Here is a 14,243-nt window from a genome sequence, read left to right on the forward strand (position 1 = left end):
GTGATCTCGACTTCAAGTCAGAACAACAAAGGATCACAGACTTTCTGATGGGTTCATATTACTTATGAATTAATAGGAATACAACAGAGGATTACCCCGCCCGCCCTTTCCGAGTGCAGTCAAGTCACAGCTATGGGCCAAATCGCTCAATTATCTCTGCTAATTCCCTCGGTGCCAAGCTAATGCAATTATATGCAAACAAATAGCTCCATGGTAACACTTTTTTCTCTGTGGTGCACTTAGCTTTTCAGCGACAGGTAATTTTGATTAGCTCGGCCTGTCAAAAACAGCCTGGGCATCCACTAATGCAGAATTTCTAAACACAAGCAAAGGGAAGTCAAATAGCTGTATTTAATTTCAAATTGTACTTTATTAAGCGAAACAGGAAAGTGGCAATTGGACCCCCTACATATTATTTCAACATAATTCTGTCACCACAGGGGCCATAGCATGCAAACTTAGATTAGCCATGAAAAAGTCACAGGTGGCTTGGGAATGGAGTCCGGGTGTTAATCCTGTAAGGAGGAGGCTGACACATAGCCCAAAACTGCGCTTGTTCCAGCTCACATTGCACTGCCAAACTAGTCTGATTCTTGCAGAAAACAACCAAGTGAGGAGTGTAATTCAGCACTAGTGTGGAAGGAATAGGCATCAAGGCAAAATACTGCGGTAGCAATCAATGAATGTTTATACTTAAGCAAATTAACCCAACTTGGCTGCTTATTCCCCTGCCTACAGTTCGATTGACTGGAATGCAGAGAATTCACAGTTTGTTTAATTATGAAAATAGCAGGAATTTGCCTCTCAACAAGTACAGTCCTCTGTGGGACAAAGACTGCAAGGCATCCATCACAGCATTCAGGAGTCTGGGCGCAGTGAAAAAACAGAAAGGCATCCTGTGGCTAACAGAGACCCTTGCACTCACTTCTAGGATGAGGGAGCTTTCTGTTTGTGAGTGCATGTTGTGACCCAGCCCTGTGCAATGGAAGAGTCAGCGTCACAGTGGTCAGAGACCGTTGCTGTGTTTGCCATTGACAAGGATGAAAGCAATAACATCAGGCTGAGTTATAACAGGACCGTGGGTCACATCCCCAAGGAGCCTGTAAAAGTCAAGCCGTCAGCCCCCCAGACTGAGAGAGAGGATGTATGCAGTCAAAACCTGGCAGACACGTTGCGGCTGCGGAAATGCCAGGAGACGTCAAGTGTGTGCAGCAGTTCAGGTGAATGCGGCTTCCCTTTGTGATGCAGATGAGGATGCAATCAGCCTGTCTTTATCTCTGAAGACAGACTGTACTCTGGGAGACACAGAGCAGCGCTGCGCCAGTTCAGAGGAATTGTGTTTGTTGAACGCCTTGATGGAAGGCAGATGTTTAATAGTCTGTGCGAACAAGGTCTGACCTACTGCAAGAACACAACATTTTCACAAATTTAGCTCAGGAAAATTGTTCTTAAATGAAAAATTCACCCAAAAATGAAAAGTGTCATTTACACACCCTCGTGTCATTCCAAACCTCTAATACTTTTTCTAGGGCCCTATGATTTCCGCGATGCAGAAAACGCGGACAGAATCACGGAGTCCAATCATAAAAAAATTTAATTTACTGTATAACGTCGAATGTCTGTTAAAAATACCATTTAAATATGAATCCTGCATGTTCTGCATGAATAAATGGTGCAGTTGCACAGTTTCGTTTACTATACACATACCATGTTCCCATTGTTTTCAGCATTTTACTGTTACTTTTGAGAAAAACTATCATCTTAACATATACAAATACAAACCTAAAGGTCTCCACAGCAACCCATTGAAATAATATTTAAAAAAATGAATTAGGAATATTTACAAGAAAAAAATAATAATAAATATTTAGCTGAATTTATTTAGCAGAAAAATATAAATACACAACACAAAAGTATTTCTGGGCAAATAATGACAATTAAAATAATAATTCTTAATTTCTTTATAAAATTAATTAATTAGAGATGCTTGGGATTATTCATTTTTAATGAAACAATTAAAATGGAATCCAGAAAATTAATGGAAAACAGAATTAAGTAAAAATAAAACTATTGGCTTTTACTGTTTGGAAAGAAAATCATACAGGTTTAACGACATGACATGAGGGTGAGTAAATGTTGAACTTTAATATTTAATAGTAAATTATGCCTTTGACATCAATAGAAAAGGTAGTACTAATGACATCATCTAAGAATCATTTGCATTTCATCACAGGGGCAGGCAGGATGATTCATTTGCTTGTTTGTTTGTTCCTTTGCCCTAATTTTATAATTGGCTACTTGCGTGAATGTGACAATGATCCAATATTCCAGTATCAAGTGCATAGGATTGCAGCTATCACAAATGCTATTAAAAAGTGATTGATGTGTATACTAATTTGTTAAACTTTTTCGATTCCCAAAAATACCAATGGTCATGTAACAGTGGTTAAAGTGGTCTTGCTTGCACAAGACAAGGTCTGGTTTTATGCAATTATGCTCCTTTAATTAGACCCTAAAGACAACTGAAACTTAATTAGCTAAATTACTCCCAGTGCCACAAGCCTAATGTACAGTAAAAATCACATTCAGGGGTCTATATGAACTGAACAAAAATCAATATAAAGAAATAAAGAAATACTCCAACATCATAAATGTGACATCCAACATACTCCATGTGATGTTACAACATGCTTGAGGTCTAGGATCACTTGCAGTATGACGTGTATGAGGGATGTTCATCCCCCAAGACCACCTTTTAACTGGGCGTATTATTATGGCTACAAAAACATAGACCGAACAATGGAAGCTCACATATGCATGACTAATTGCATTGCTCACAGCTCAAAGGAGTAAAGGACTGCCTACATATTTCATTTTGAATGTGTTTTGCAGAATGCTTAGTAAATTGCAGGAGACAGTTTCCTCTGCATTTGGTTACAGTAAAGATAAACGTTCTCGCAAACTAGGCCAATGGGAATGAGAAAGAGCCATTCTGATCCACCAGTAAGCACTTAGATGTAAATAAACAGATTGATTAGGATGCATTAATCTATGCACGAACATAGATTAAATGATCTAAGTATGCCGTGATTAAAATATGTATATGTAAAGTCTCTCTAGCTCTGTACTGAACCACTGCCTGAGCCTCGTCTTGTACTGCAGATTGAAACAATTATCACCTCAACGTAGAAAAACACAGCTATCATTTAGCTGTTTTAGAAAATCCCACATGACCTTCGTATTTTGTAGCAGACCCTCATTTGTCCTCTCTCTACACAAACATTAAAGTCAGCCAAGCTCAGGTAATGGTAAAACTGCCATGTTATTGTTATGAGTAAAGGATACGGTTCTCCAGCTTTGAGATAATGTGTAAACAAGCATAGAAATAGCTAAGTATATTTTTTTATCCACCCCAACATTGAGACAACAAGCAATTCATCATGAAGAGCAAAAAAAATAAACACAGGAAGTGTTTGTAATACAAAGTTTCAGACATTGTTCAGATAAGCACAAGCTAGACATTTTTAAATGAGCATTAAAAGAAGAAATGCAATTTCAATCGATTCATTTTTCCCCTTTGATATCTGCAACCCATAGGTTATTGTACATGTGTGGGGGGAAAAAACTAATTTGGGCAACTTCAAAATGTGAATTTAAGTGCCAAATATATGATACCTGGCCATTATCTTACATTTCAATAATCATATATAGTAAGAGAATAAATTGTAATTACTTTTGTCAATCAGGGTTGGTAGTCAGAGGAACCAAGAAGAAGTTATCAATTTGATGTCAAAGAACAAACTAGAATGCTAGGAAAAATAATGTAGTTTTCAGTAACACTAAAAGTACCATTTGTTTACATTAATTAATAACAGTTAACAACATAAACTAACAATAACAAAATACTAAGCAGGATTTTCCTGCATAGAGAATTATGAGGCGGCTGCCTACGCCAAATGTTGTGCAAACCTCTGGTTGTCGACAAAACTCAGGCAGGCAGTCACGTGCAAGGGTCACTAGAGCTTTTAGTTCATATTTGGAAAAATAACATATATAATATGTTAATAATGTTGCTAAAAAAATAACATTATTTGGTGTAATGAAATGTGTTTATGCAGTTAAAGGTTCAAAAACACATTATTTTCCACATACTGAACATTATTGTTTCTCCTCTAAGCCCGGCCTTCTGAACGTGTTGATATTTACAAATCTCATCGTTCTGAAAAGTGAGGTGTACTCTGATCCAGTGCGTTGTGATTGGCCGAGTGACGTAGACATGTGGGGGCCTGTTCAAGGAGGGCATGGATGAATCTTAACTTTTAAAAAGAATATCTCTTTGGGTTTGAGACTTTAGTCTTTGCGACTAAAGGGATCTTATCTATTCACAAACAGATTGTAATACTCCAAAGAGAAAGGAAAACTTGAAATCGCATCATATGACCCCTTTAATAGTAAATCCTCTTTGTTTGCAAAAAAGTGTAATTTTCAATAATTGAAAGAAAAATGTTTTATGCCCTTGTCTGATGACCAAATACACAACACAGAAGGCTATTTTAAGAATAATTGTGAATAAATCAAGTTGTTTTTATGCATTCAAATAAAATTAGACATGCTACAACACAGAAAATAAAAGATTTCAAGGGGCCCTAAACATGTTTTTTTTTTGTTTTTGTTTTTTTTTTAATAAACTGATGTGACATTGTATAAGTTCCGTGATTTTAATTAATTAGACATGGCTTTTGATTAATAAAATCTAAATTTAACCATTACAAAAGATAATAGAAAAAATAGAATGGAATTTGGGAACAATATACAATACAATAGTATATGGTTTGTTATTTTAATGAGATTTGGAGTGTTTTCTTAACAATAAAGAATGTCTACACACTCCTCCGCCTCATTTAGAGATCAGGAAAAACCCTGCTAAGCATTGATTGCAACATTTAAAATGAAAAGTTGTATCCATTTATGTTATTTATTAGGCCTAACATTATGGAGGTAACATGGACCATCAATGAACAGCTGTAACTTTCACAAAGATTAATAAAGACTGTAACAAAAGTATTGCTCATTGTCAAAGTTAGTTAATTCATTAAATATAGTTAACAAATGGAAAATTATTGTAAAGTCTTACCAAAAAGGTATTTAGCAATATTCAATAACTACGAATCAGCCTAGTGTATAATTGGTGGAGCATTAAAATGATTGGGAGAAAAGTTGGTTGAATATCAAAATTTGGGATAATTAACATTTAATTTTATACGCAGACTATGATTCAAGGCTTAGTCTGAGGTTTGAAGGGATATAGAATTCTTCTTCACTGGCGGTGTGTCCCTTTCTTTGGATGGAGTGACATTACTTTTCGGACTCATCCAGAAGGTAGGAATGTGGTAAAGAGAACCTCTGATCCACCTCTATAGGGAGGGAGTATAAAGGGAGTTTCACTCTCAACACACTTGCAGAAAAGTGCTGAACAGACCACAGTAACCCTACTGTATATTACATGCAAATAATTACAGATAATGTGAGATTCAGTGCAAGTGGATCACACCGATATTGTCAAATTCTGAAATGGGGACTAATGAGCATAAGTTCTGCAGTCATTGCTAAAATTAGATTTAAAATTCTGCTAAACTGCCAGTCATAATTACATAGCAAGACAAGTTAAACCCCACCCAACATGTTTTATTAAATAGACTGACTCGACTTTTGTGACTGTCAACAGATTGTAAATTTCTTAAATAGCCGAGTGCACAGGCAGTTGCCAAACACAAGAACCTGCTTAAGATACACAGCAAGTGCAGAAGTGACACAATCGTGAAACAAAAACCTCCAAGTCCAACACTGTCAAAGATAGCATGCTGTGTCGAAAGCTGCTGGATTTCTGCAAAAAAAAAAAAAAAAAAGCCCATTTCCCATGAGCCTTTCTGCTATTCCAGACTTTCTGCTTGGTCAAGGTAGCCCTCGGCCGTTCCCTCGAAACGTGACACCCATCTCACTTGAGAAACAACTGGTACCAGCACTAATTGAAATTTTGCATGCAAAGTGACAATAGCTGGGCCCTGGGCAGCATGGATTAGACACTGAATGGAGGCATATTCTTTGTGAACGCCACTGTGGAGGCTGGCGTACAGACGAGCTCCCTGCATCTGCTCATTGAGTGGACTGAGAAAACACAGGATTGAGAGCAGTCGCTCGCTTTACTTTCTATCTAATCCTGTTTCTGAACCTCCATCACCATCACTCCACCCCACGCTCTGCCTTTTGTTACTAGCATGAAAAACTGTAATGCTATGTGTCGGCTTATGCTGCAGTGGCCCACACTCGGTGTTTAGCTAGAAACGGACGGGACGCATTTACATCTGAAAGCAGATTATTCAAACTTGGCAGGCATTTCAAAGTGGAAGTGTTGATATGAGGGCTAAAATGGCTATGTTAACAAACAATAGCTTTAATTATCCCTCTCTCTGTTGTTTAGTGTTATTGAAATAGATTGTGAAAAGCTTAGATGAAACAAACTTTGCACTAGCACAAAATGATGAGCAAAAAAAAAAAAAAAGAAAATTCTGAGAATCAAATGAAATTCAAATGAAATATTTTGATAGCTTTACAATGATGAACTGACCGATAAATTACAAAAAGCAGAAACTAAAAAGAAAATGCTCCTGTACACAAGTCATGAAAATAGTATTGTAATACTACATTATCATCAAGGCCCTTATTAAACCCAGCTGTACAAGCTATTTTTACTCTTGAACAAAACAAGGTTGTAGATATTATGCGCAAACTTACTAAAGACAAATGTCTAAACATTTTCGTCATGTTGGAGAGCACGTTAATATATAATCAGCATTCAGATATTTGTATACAGTATGGGAACAGACGCAGCTGCATATGGGACGTCTCAAGATGAGAGAGAAGTCACGTTGTATCATGACATTATGACAGCAAAATGGAATGCATGCTGGGAATATTGAAATAGCGAGGAATCTTTTGTACGACTGGTGTCCTACTTACAATAGACGCCAACTGTGATGTGGTAAACAAAATGCAGCTTGACCACGGCCCTATAGATAACCTGCTTAATAGCATTTTAAAACCATCAAGCATTTAATTGTGATACAGTATGTAAATCACATAATGCAAATCCAGCGGATACAGTAAAAAATATAATTTTTAAATGTATTTGTTTAAAATCCTACACATAGCATTGTGTAATTACACTGAAGCCACTGAGAAACAAAGCAGAACAGAAAAAAAGGGGTGGAAAGCAAAATCTGACTTTGAAATAGAGAAATGACACAAAATACATTTCTTGTGCCACAGGCACAACAACTAATACTAAATTACACTGTGACTTCAAACATCTGCATAACGCAAGCTGACATTAAAACATTTTAAATAAAAAAATGAGGGAAGCTTCAAAGTCCCTAAGACTGGCAGCATCATCTGATGTAAAAACACAATCAAGAGCGGATCAATATTTTATGGTCACCTATTATAAAAAAATCAGACTAAATTCACTAATGCAATTACCGCTTGGGCTTGAAATAAAGCATTTGATGCACTTTATTCTAATACTAAAGAAGTCTCCGACTCAAGAGAAACAGAATCTTATATCTTGAGTTTCACTACGATACGTTTTATATATTTCACACAGACAAGTACACATACATTAAACAGAAAAGAACGGGCAGCAAAACGTATCTGAGTTACCACATCACAACCGAAATAAAACATCTAAAATTACACGAGAATTTACACACTTAGCGAGGAGAATAAACACTGTTGTATAAGGCTTTAAATGACGTCAAATCTCACAGACCCATCTCCACTACTGCCGGCCATCAATTTGTTTTTAAGGTCGAGGCAGCGTTGACCTCTTTTTCAACTCTAATTTTTCATGTGTAAGTGCAACGCTTTAACAGCATTGGCTAAAAAACTAGGGTGACAGTCAGAGTAAGAATGTGTATCGACCAATCACTCATGGGTTTGTGATTAAGCGACCCATAAGGAAAAATAACAAAATCTTGATTAGAAAGGGGGGGGAAAAAACATTAAGACATAATGACTAATATTACATACATTTACACACACACACACACACACACACACACATATATATATATATACACACACACACACACACACACACGCACATACATACACACTCCATCGTTAATTCTGGTGAGTGTGAAATATACTGTATATAGTTGTCAAAATCCACTCATTACAAAATATTGAAACTGTAGAAAACAATGAACAAAATCATCATTTATACTTTTATGTAGAATGAAGACAGTGACAAACACAAAATTTACATAACAAAAAAGAAAAGGTCAAAAAACCTTTTAGTGCTCAATCAGAAACATTTTTTTAGTATTATTATTATTATTTCAATTCCTTCATTAAATTTCAAAATTCAATAAAAAATTTTTATTATTAATATTATAATTACTGTACATATTACTCATTATTGAAAGCCTGCCACATTTCAATTTAAATTACATTTTGCACTGAAAATATTTCAACATTTTAACCTTTTTATTCAATTGACATGATTAGTCAAATTAATACTCAAAACTATCTGAAATTGAAAAGTCAAGTACAACATAAATGTAAAAAGTTATAATAATGTTTAAGTAGTTATGGTTTATACTGCTCCATTTTTTTTTTTTTTTTTTTTTTTTTTTAAGAAAGATTTATTAGCAACAGAAAAAGCAGTCCTGCAGAGCTGGTTATTTTATTTAATTAAAACACAGTTGTGCCTGAGTATCCAAATTTTCTAATTGTTTTATTATATTTTTATTATTTTTATTATCTACACTGTTGTTACTGTGTGTTGAGCATGCTAAATATCTGATAAAACCTTTAACCCAAAAACATAAATAAAACGACTTAGTTTTAAAATGTCCAGCCTAAATGTCCAGATTTGTGTATGCATATATTCATCCATTACATGACAATACACTCAAGTACCATTAAACTTGAGAACTACAACCACAAGAGGTTCCTGTAATACCAGCAATGCCTACTTAAAATTCATTGAGCATAATTCAGTGGACACAGACCCTTCAAACTGCCGGGGACTGAAAGTGTGGTCAGTACGTGTGAATAAAGGACTGTATCTGGTTGTTTTGTAATTGTATGCTCACTGAAACCTGTTTCATTGTCCAACTTGCTGAGTCCAGCATCACCATTTCAGCTCTGAATACCCGCTGCACGGAAGCTCAAAACAACACGTGAATGTGTTAAAGAAATATTAACAGAGAAAAATAAGATTAGCATGCCTAAAGAAGTGGTTTGAGTTTTATATTTCACCTTAGAAATGATAACAAATAAGGGACGCGAATCTCGAGCATGGCTCGCGCACACACACGTATCCTACACGTGAAATAGCCGTTTTAATGCTCCTACTGCATATTAAAATATGATAAATATATTATTTTTCCAACTCAGAGTCATTTATCTGATGCTTGCCAAATAAATGTGTTTATGAGCCACCCTTGATGATTTTACTAGGATATAGTTTGCTTGACAGAACGAGCCCTATCAAAGGAATACGTTCCTGTCAGGGAGAATGTAACCCTTAAAAAAATCATTTTTTTCCGAGTCTCATTCCACAGTTGTTAATTAGCGAAAAACGGTTTCGTATCTTATTTCTTGGATGGCATTCAAAACTAACGTGCCGTGACCGTAAACTCTGTTTGTCGGCAAGATGCTGGACTCGCAAAACACGGGGAGAAACGTCTTACCTTCAATAGCCAGGACTGAGGGTAATGTCCATAAAATCCATAGGATATCCATCATTGGTTTCTTAGGGGAGAAATTATATAAAGTCCAGACATTCAAATAAAATGAGCCCTGAAAGCCATTGATATCAGACGCTAGCGCAGACCGGCAGACTTTCACCTTCCGTTGAATGAATACGATGCCATAAACACACAACTAAAATCCTAAGCGAGTATGGACGAGACCAAATGAGTCAGACGAGGGGGGAAGGTGCTTACTAGCTCTGCGTGTGATCGGCTGGAGGACAAATGTGCATAGGAAACCTCGCTTTATAAATGAGTAAAGTGTATTTTATATATTATTTCAACGATAAGAATCGACCCGAGTCGATTCCGGTCGGGCAGACTATAAAAGCGTCAAGCCAGCCAACCCGAAAGCCCAATTTTACTCGGTCCCACCTGTCAATCAATGCAAGAGCGTAACTATTCAGCCTTATCAGCGGATGCGGTAGAAAAATTGTGGCAATTGGGAATACAGAGTGATGTGAATATAGACAGACTCTTAGATGATTTATAAAGATGAATCGAAAATTATGTTTTTTTTAATTGTTGTAATGATATCGGAATACTCTGTCGTCTTCGTTTTTTTTTTTCTGTTTACCACATTCTTCATAAAAAAAAGTAAAAAGGTAAGATGGCTTTTAAAATTACTGTGAAACGATGGGTAAAAAAAATACCGGAAACCGTATGAAGGAAACATATGATTATTGTAGCCTATAATTGTTTCTAAAGTATTTACGTTAATATTGTGCTTAAGTTAAAATATATGTAAAAAAAAAAAAAACAAGTAAAAAAGCATCGTTCAATGTACAAACAAAATTGTCTGGCATTATGGGCATTTGAAACTTAGTTAAAAAGAGACAGATGTTTTATATGTACACACTGAAGCTAAATCAATGAGAGCAGAATGAGATACAATGTGTGTGGCAGCTGTGACCAACTCACTAGGCCTCATTTGCAGTTTTAACAATGTGTGTGTCCAACAATATTTAAATGCGTTTGTGTATGTCCCTAGAACAACTAAAGTGCAGTGTAAAAAGGTCAGTCAGAAGAAGCTGATAAAAGTACAACAGGAAAGTGAAATTTTCAAATACTAGCTATATATTTTTTTTATTAATATTTTGTAAGTTATGGAACTAAAATATAATAAAGCAAATTCATTTGCCCTTTAGATGAAAATAAACAGATTTTCAAACATTGTAGCAGCTTTGTGTCTTTGTTCAAACAAGACATCTTGAGGTTGAATTTAAATTGTCACCACACTTCACTTGGTTTTCTTTCAGCACCCGCGTGATTAAAAATAAATAAATAGATTATGAACCTTGAAACCTTGTAATGGATGTATCATGTTATTCCACTTATTCCACTGAAAACAGTGTCTCGGCAAGAGATGGAGGTTATATTTGTTATCTGAATAATAATGGTGTATAAGTTAGACACCTGTTCATACTTTTCTACTCGCTACCTCACTTATAAAAAATAAACTCATTAGAAATGTAATAAAATAAAATAAAGTAGCAGGCCTTGTGTAGAAAGAAAGAAAGAAAGAAAGAAAGAGAAAGAAAGAAAGAAAAAATCCTGTCCTCTCTGGTATGTAGGGCTTTTTTTATTCTTCCCTACAGCTCAGTTGGCTCTTGAAAACCTCTCAGAAGTCTGGACATAGAGTTACCTGATCTCAGCTGGTTGTACTACACAGCTGTGTGCTGTTACACATCTTCAAGTGTAAAGTCTAAAAGTCTTTTTGTATGTTAGTGTGTGTGTGTGTGTGTGGGTTGTATACATATATATAAGACATTTTTTAAAAAGAAAATGAAAGAAAGAAAATGTGAAAAGGGTAGTTACTATACAATTCAGGTTGTATTGATTTTAAACTATTGACAAGCACCGGTGATTTTGGATAAATGAAAAATGCTGAAAGAAATAATTAATTAATTTATGAAGTGTACTAGTGATGTACTAGAATGGCATTAGATTATTGCTTTTTTTTCATTTTATTAACAATATGTTCTATTTTCTACAATTATTAGTTTTCAGATGAATAATTTAAATGTTGTATCTCTGTGGGTTAAAAGAACAACAGTAAAATCCCTTGCTCGCCGTTGTTTCAGTAAATCGATAATTTCAAGAACAACAAAAAAAAAACTGAAGGGCACAAATCGCATTTTGCTTTGTTGTTAAATCAATTTTATGAGTGGATTTACCTTAAAGTGAGAATGTGGCCTAAAAAACAAACTTTGATTAATCACCTCCACTCATTTTAAAGCAATTGGTATGTTAAGAAATGATACTCGCAAAAAATTGGGCTAACAGCTGAAACAGATTATTAATAGATAAGCTTTTGACCTCTCAGTTGTAGTTTGTAAGAAGCAACAGTTAAATTTATATGCCATTGTGTGCCAAGCCTCAAATTAAATTTTGAAATATTCCTTTAAGCAATATACAGTACAACTGATTTCCTGTCTCAACAGCTGGTAGTGTAATCCAAATAATGCTAAGCATAACAATCAAAAACTGAGGCACTAGCCCACGGCGAAGGTGTACACAGGCAGAAGGTAAATTTTGGAGAAGTCCACAAGCTGATTTTCTTACACAGATGGTATGAAATGAGTTGTTATAAGCGACAGTAGCAGGGTATGGGGCACGGATCTCAGATTAATGGCAGCTGAGACCACTTTTACCATTCCTTGCGAGGTCACAGAATTTGACCAAGTAAATCACGGCTGTCTTAGAGGATCACAGTATATCAGAACGCAGATATAGACCTATAAGGTGTCTTTCTAAATAACCTGAGACTTGTGGGCAATGGCGGGATTAAGTTATTCTATTCCCCGTTATTGAATTTGGAATCTGCGTTTTGTTAGTCTATGCTCTCATGGAACAAAGCTGTTATTGTAATATAAAGAACTGGCAGTATTTTACTTGAAAATACCAGTCAGTCTGAGGAGAAATATCAAAGGATATAAAACTAGACTAACCATGGGAGACTGGACTTTAATACTTTGACTTATGTCTGCTGGAATATCAAGTAAGAAATGTTTTAAATTATTTTTTATCATTTCCCGTATGGAAAAGAATGTATTGTGAATTGATACCATTCTCTAATATCACAGTACATCAAAGAGAAAACTACTGTGTGTGTGAACCGTTTCTGGAGGAGTCATTTAGCCAGCTCATTTTTTTAAACATAAACCTTCACATTATATCATTAAAATCACATTATAACATTAAAATCCAAACCAAGGTTTACATTTCACATTAAGAAAAATAAATGGTCTAATTTATGTGTATAGTTTAACTTGTTTTGGACTGTCTCATGCATAAACTTGTTTAACTGCATGTTAATAGCACCAAACAGGGTTTTGTGTGGGTTCTGCATATTTTTATGCAAGACCATATATTAAAAAAATAAATAAATACATAATAAAAAATAATAATAATACCAAAACTTCAGCATGACAGCAGTATTCAAATATAAGTTTTGTTTTGGTTTGCAAAATTAGAAACTAAGATCAATAAGTATATCTTATGCATTACGCAAGCTTAATATAAACAACAATATATAGGTTTAATTCAAATCCACGCAAAGCTTCCTGAGATTTTCCATCCAAATTCAATCAGAGTTTTGCACAATGTGAGGTTTTTTGGTGTGTATTTTGACTAATACAGATCAAAAGATATGCAAAAGGTTGTACCCAAAAATTCAACACATCACACAGATAAAGGTTATCTGATCAAATGTGATGTGTGTAACTTTGAAGCCACTTGAAAAATGTAGGAGCAAATTGCTTCAACAGTGCCACCTAGTGGAAAGGAGATACACCTCTGTCTAATTCTCACTCTTGAGTTTCTAGTTTAGTTGTTTTCCTATATATACAGTATATAAATATAGTATATAGTACATAACATTAGTATTCAATATGGATTTAAAATCTAAAATGCCAAACTTTATCTCAAGTATTAATGCCTCACAAATCACCTGCAAATCTATTATTTTCATTCGTTACATATAGTACATACACAAATTCCCAAATTTTAAACTGCAAATCAATGTTCTCCTTGTATCCGTTTAAAAGTAGAGCCATTAAAAAAACCTTTTAGACGTTTAAGCCACCCTTATCTGTATTTAGTTACTGGCATGGCTGCCTGCAGAACTTAATGAAGGTAGGCTTTAAAGTGCTCTGCTATCTGTTAATTATGTGTGCTTGATCTTTGACCTTTGTGTCAGATCCTGGCTGCTCTATAATCTGAGAAGACTCTTCAGATGTGGATTAACCCTCGAGGGACACTGCCTCACAGGTCAGAGAGAAAAGATAAGGCTTTTATACCGGCACTTCACATTCAAGCCTTAAAATTAAACTTGGGCTTGACTTGAAGTGTATTTCACTTGGGGTTTCTTTTGCTGTTACGTCTTCTTTTTGCCTATTTAAGGTGATAAATGAGCCTTCCGGTGAT

At 35.2% G+C, this 14,243-nt stretch overlaps 1 protein-coding gene across 2 annotated transcripts in view; it reads right to left on the bottom strand.

Annotated features, from left to right (window-relative positions):
• LOC127968250 (ephrin type-B receptor 2) overlaps window positions 1-9,922 on the bottom strand; it is a 132,306-nt gene extending 122,384 nt beyond the window's left edge. Inside the window, exon 1 of one of the 2 annotated variants that reach the window (XM_052569312.1) lies at window positions 9,756-9,922. In XM_052569312.1, the coding sequence (XP_052425272.1) occupies window positions 9,756-9,810 (55 nt within the window). In that variant the 5' untranslated portion in view covers window positions 9,811-9,922. The remainder of the gene's footprint in view (window positions 1-9,755) is intronic. The other variant, XM_052569313.1, reaches the window with a different exon arrangement.
• Window positions 9,923-14,243: the final 4,321 nt, after the last annotated feature.

The sequence above is a fragment of the Carassius gibelio genome, chromosome B11 (assembly GCF_023724105.1).
Source record: "Carassius gibelio isolate Cgi1373 ecotype wild population from Czech Republic chromosome B11, carGib1.2-hapl.c, whole genome shotgun sequence".
In the NCBI taxonomy this organism is placed as follows: domain Eukaryota; kingdom Metazoa; phylum Chordata; class Actinopteri; order Cypriniformes; family Cyprinidae; genus Carassius; species Carassius gibelio.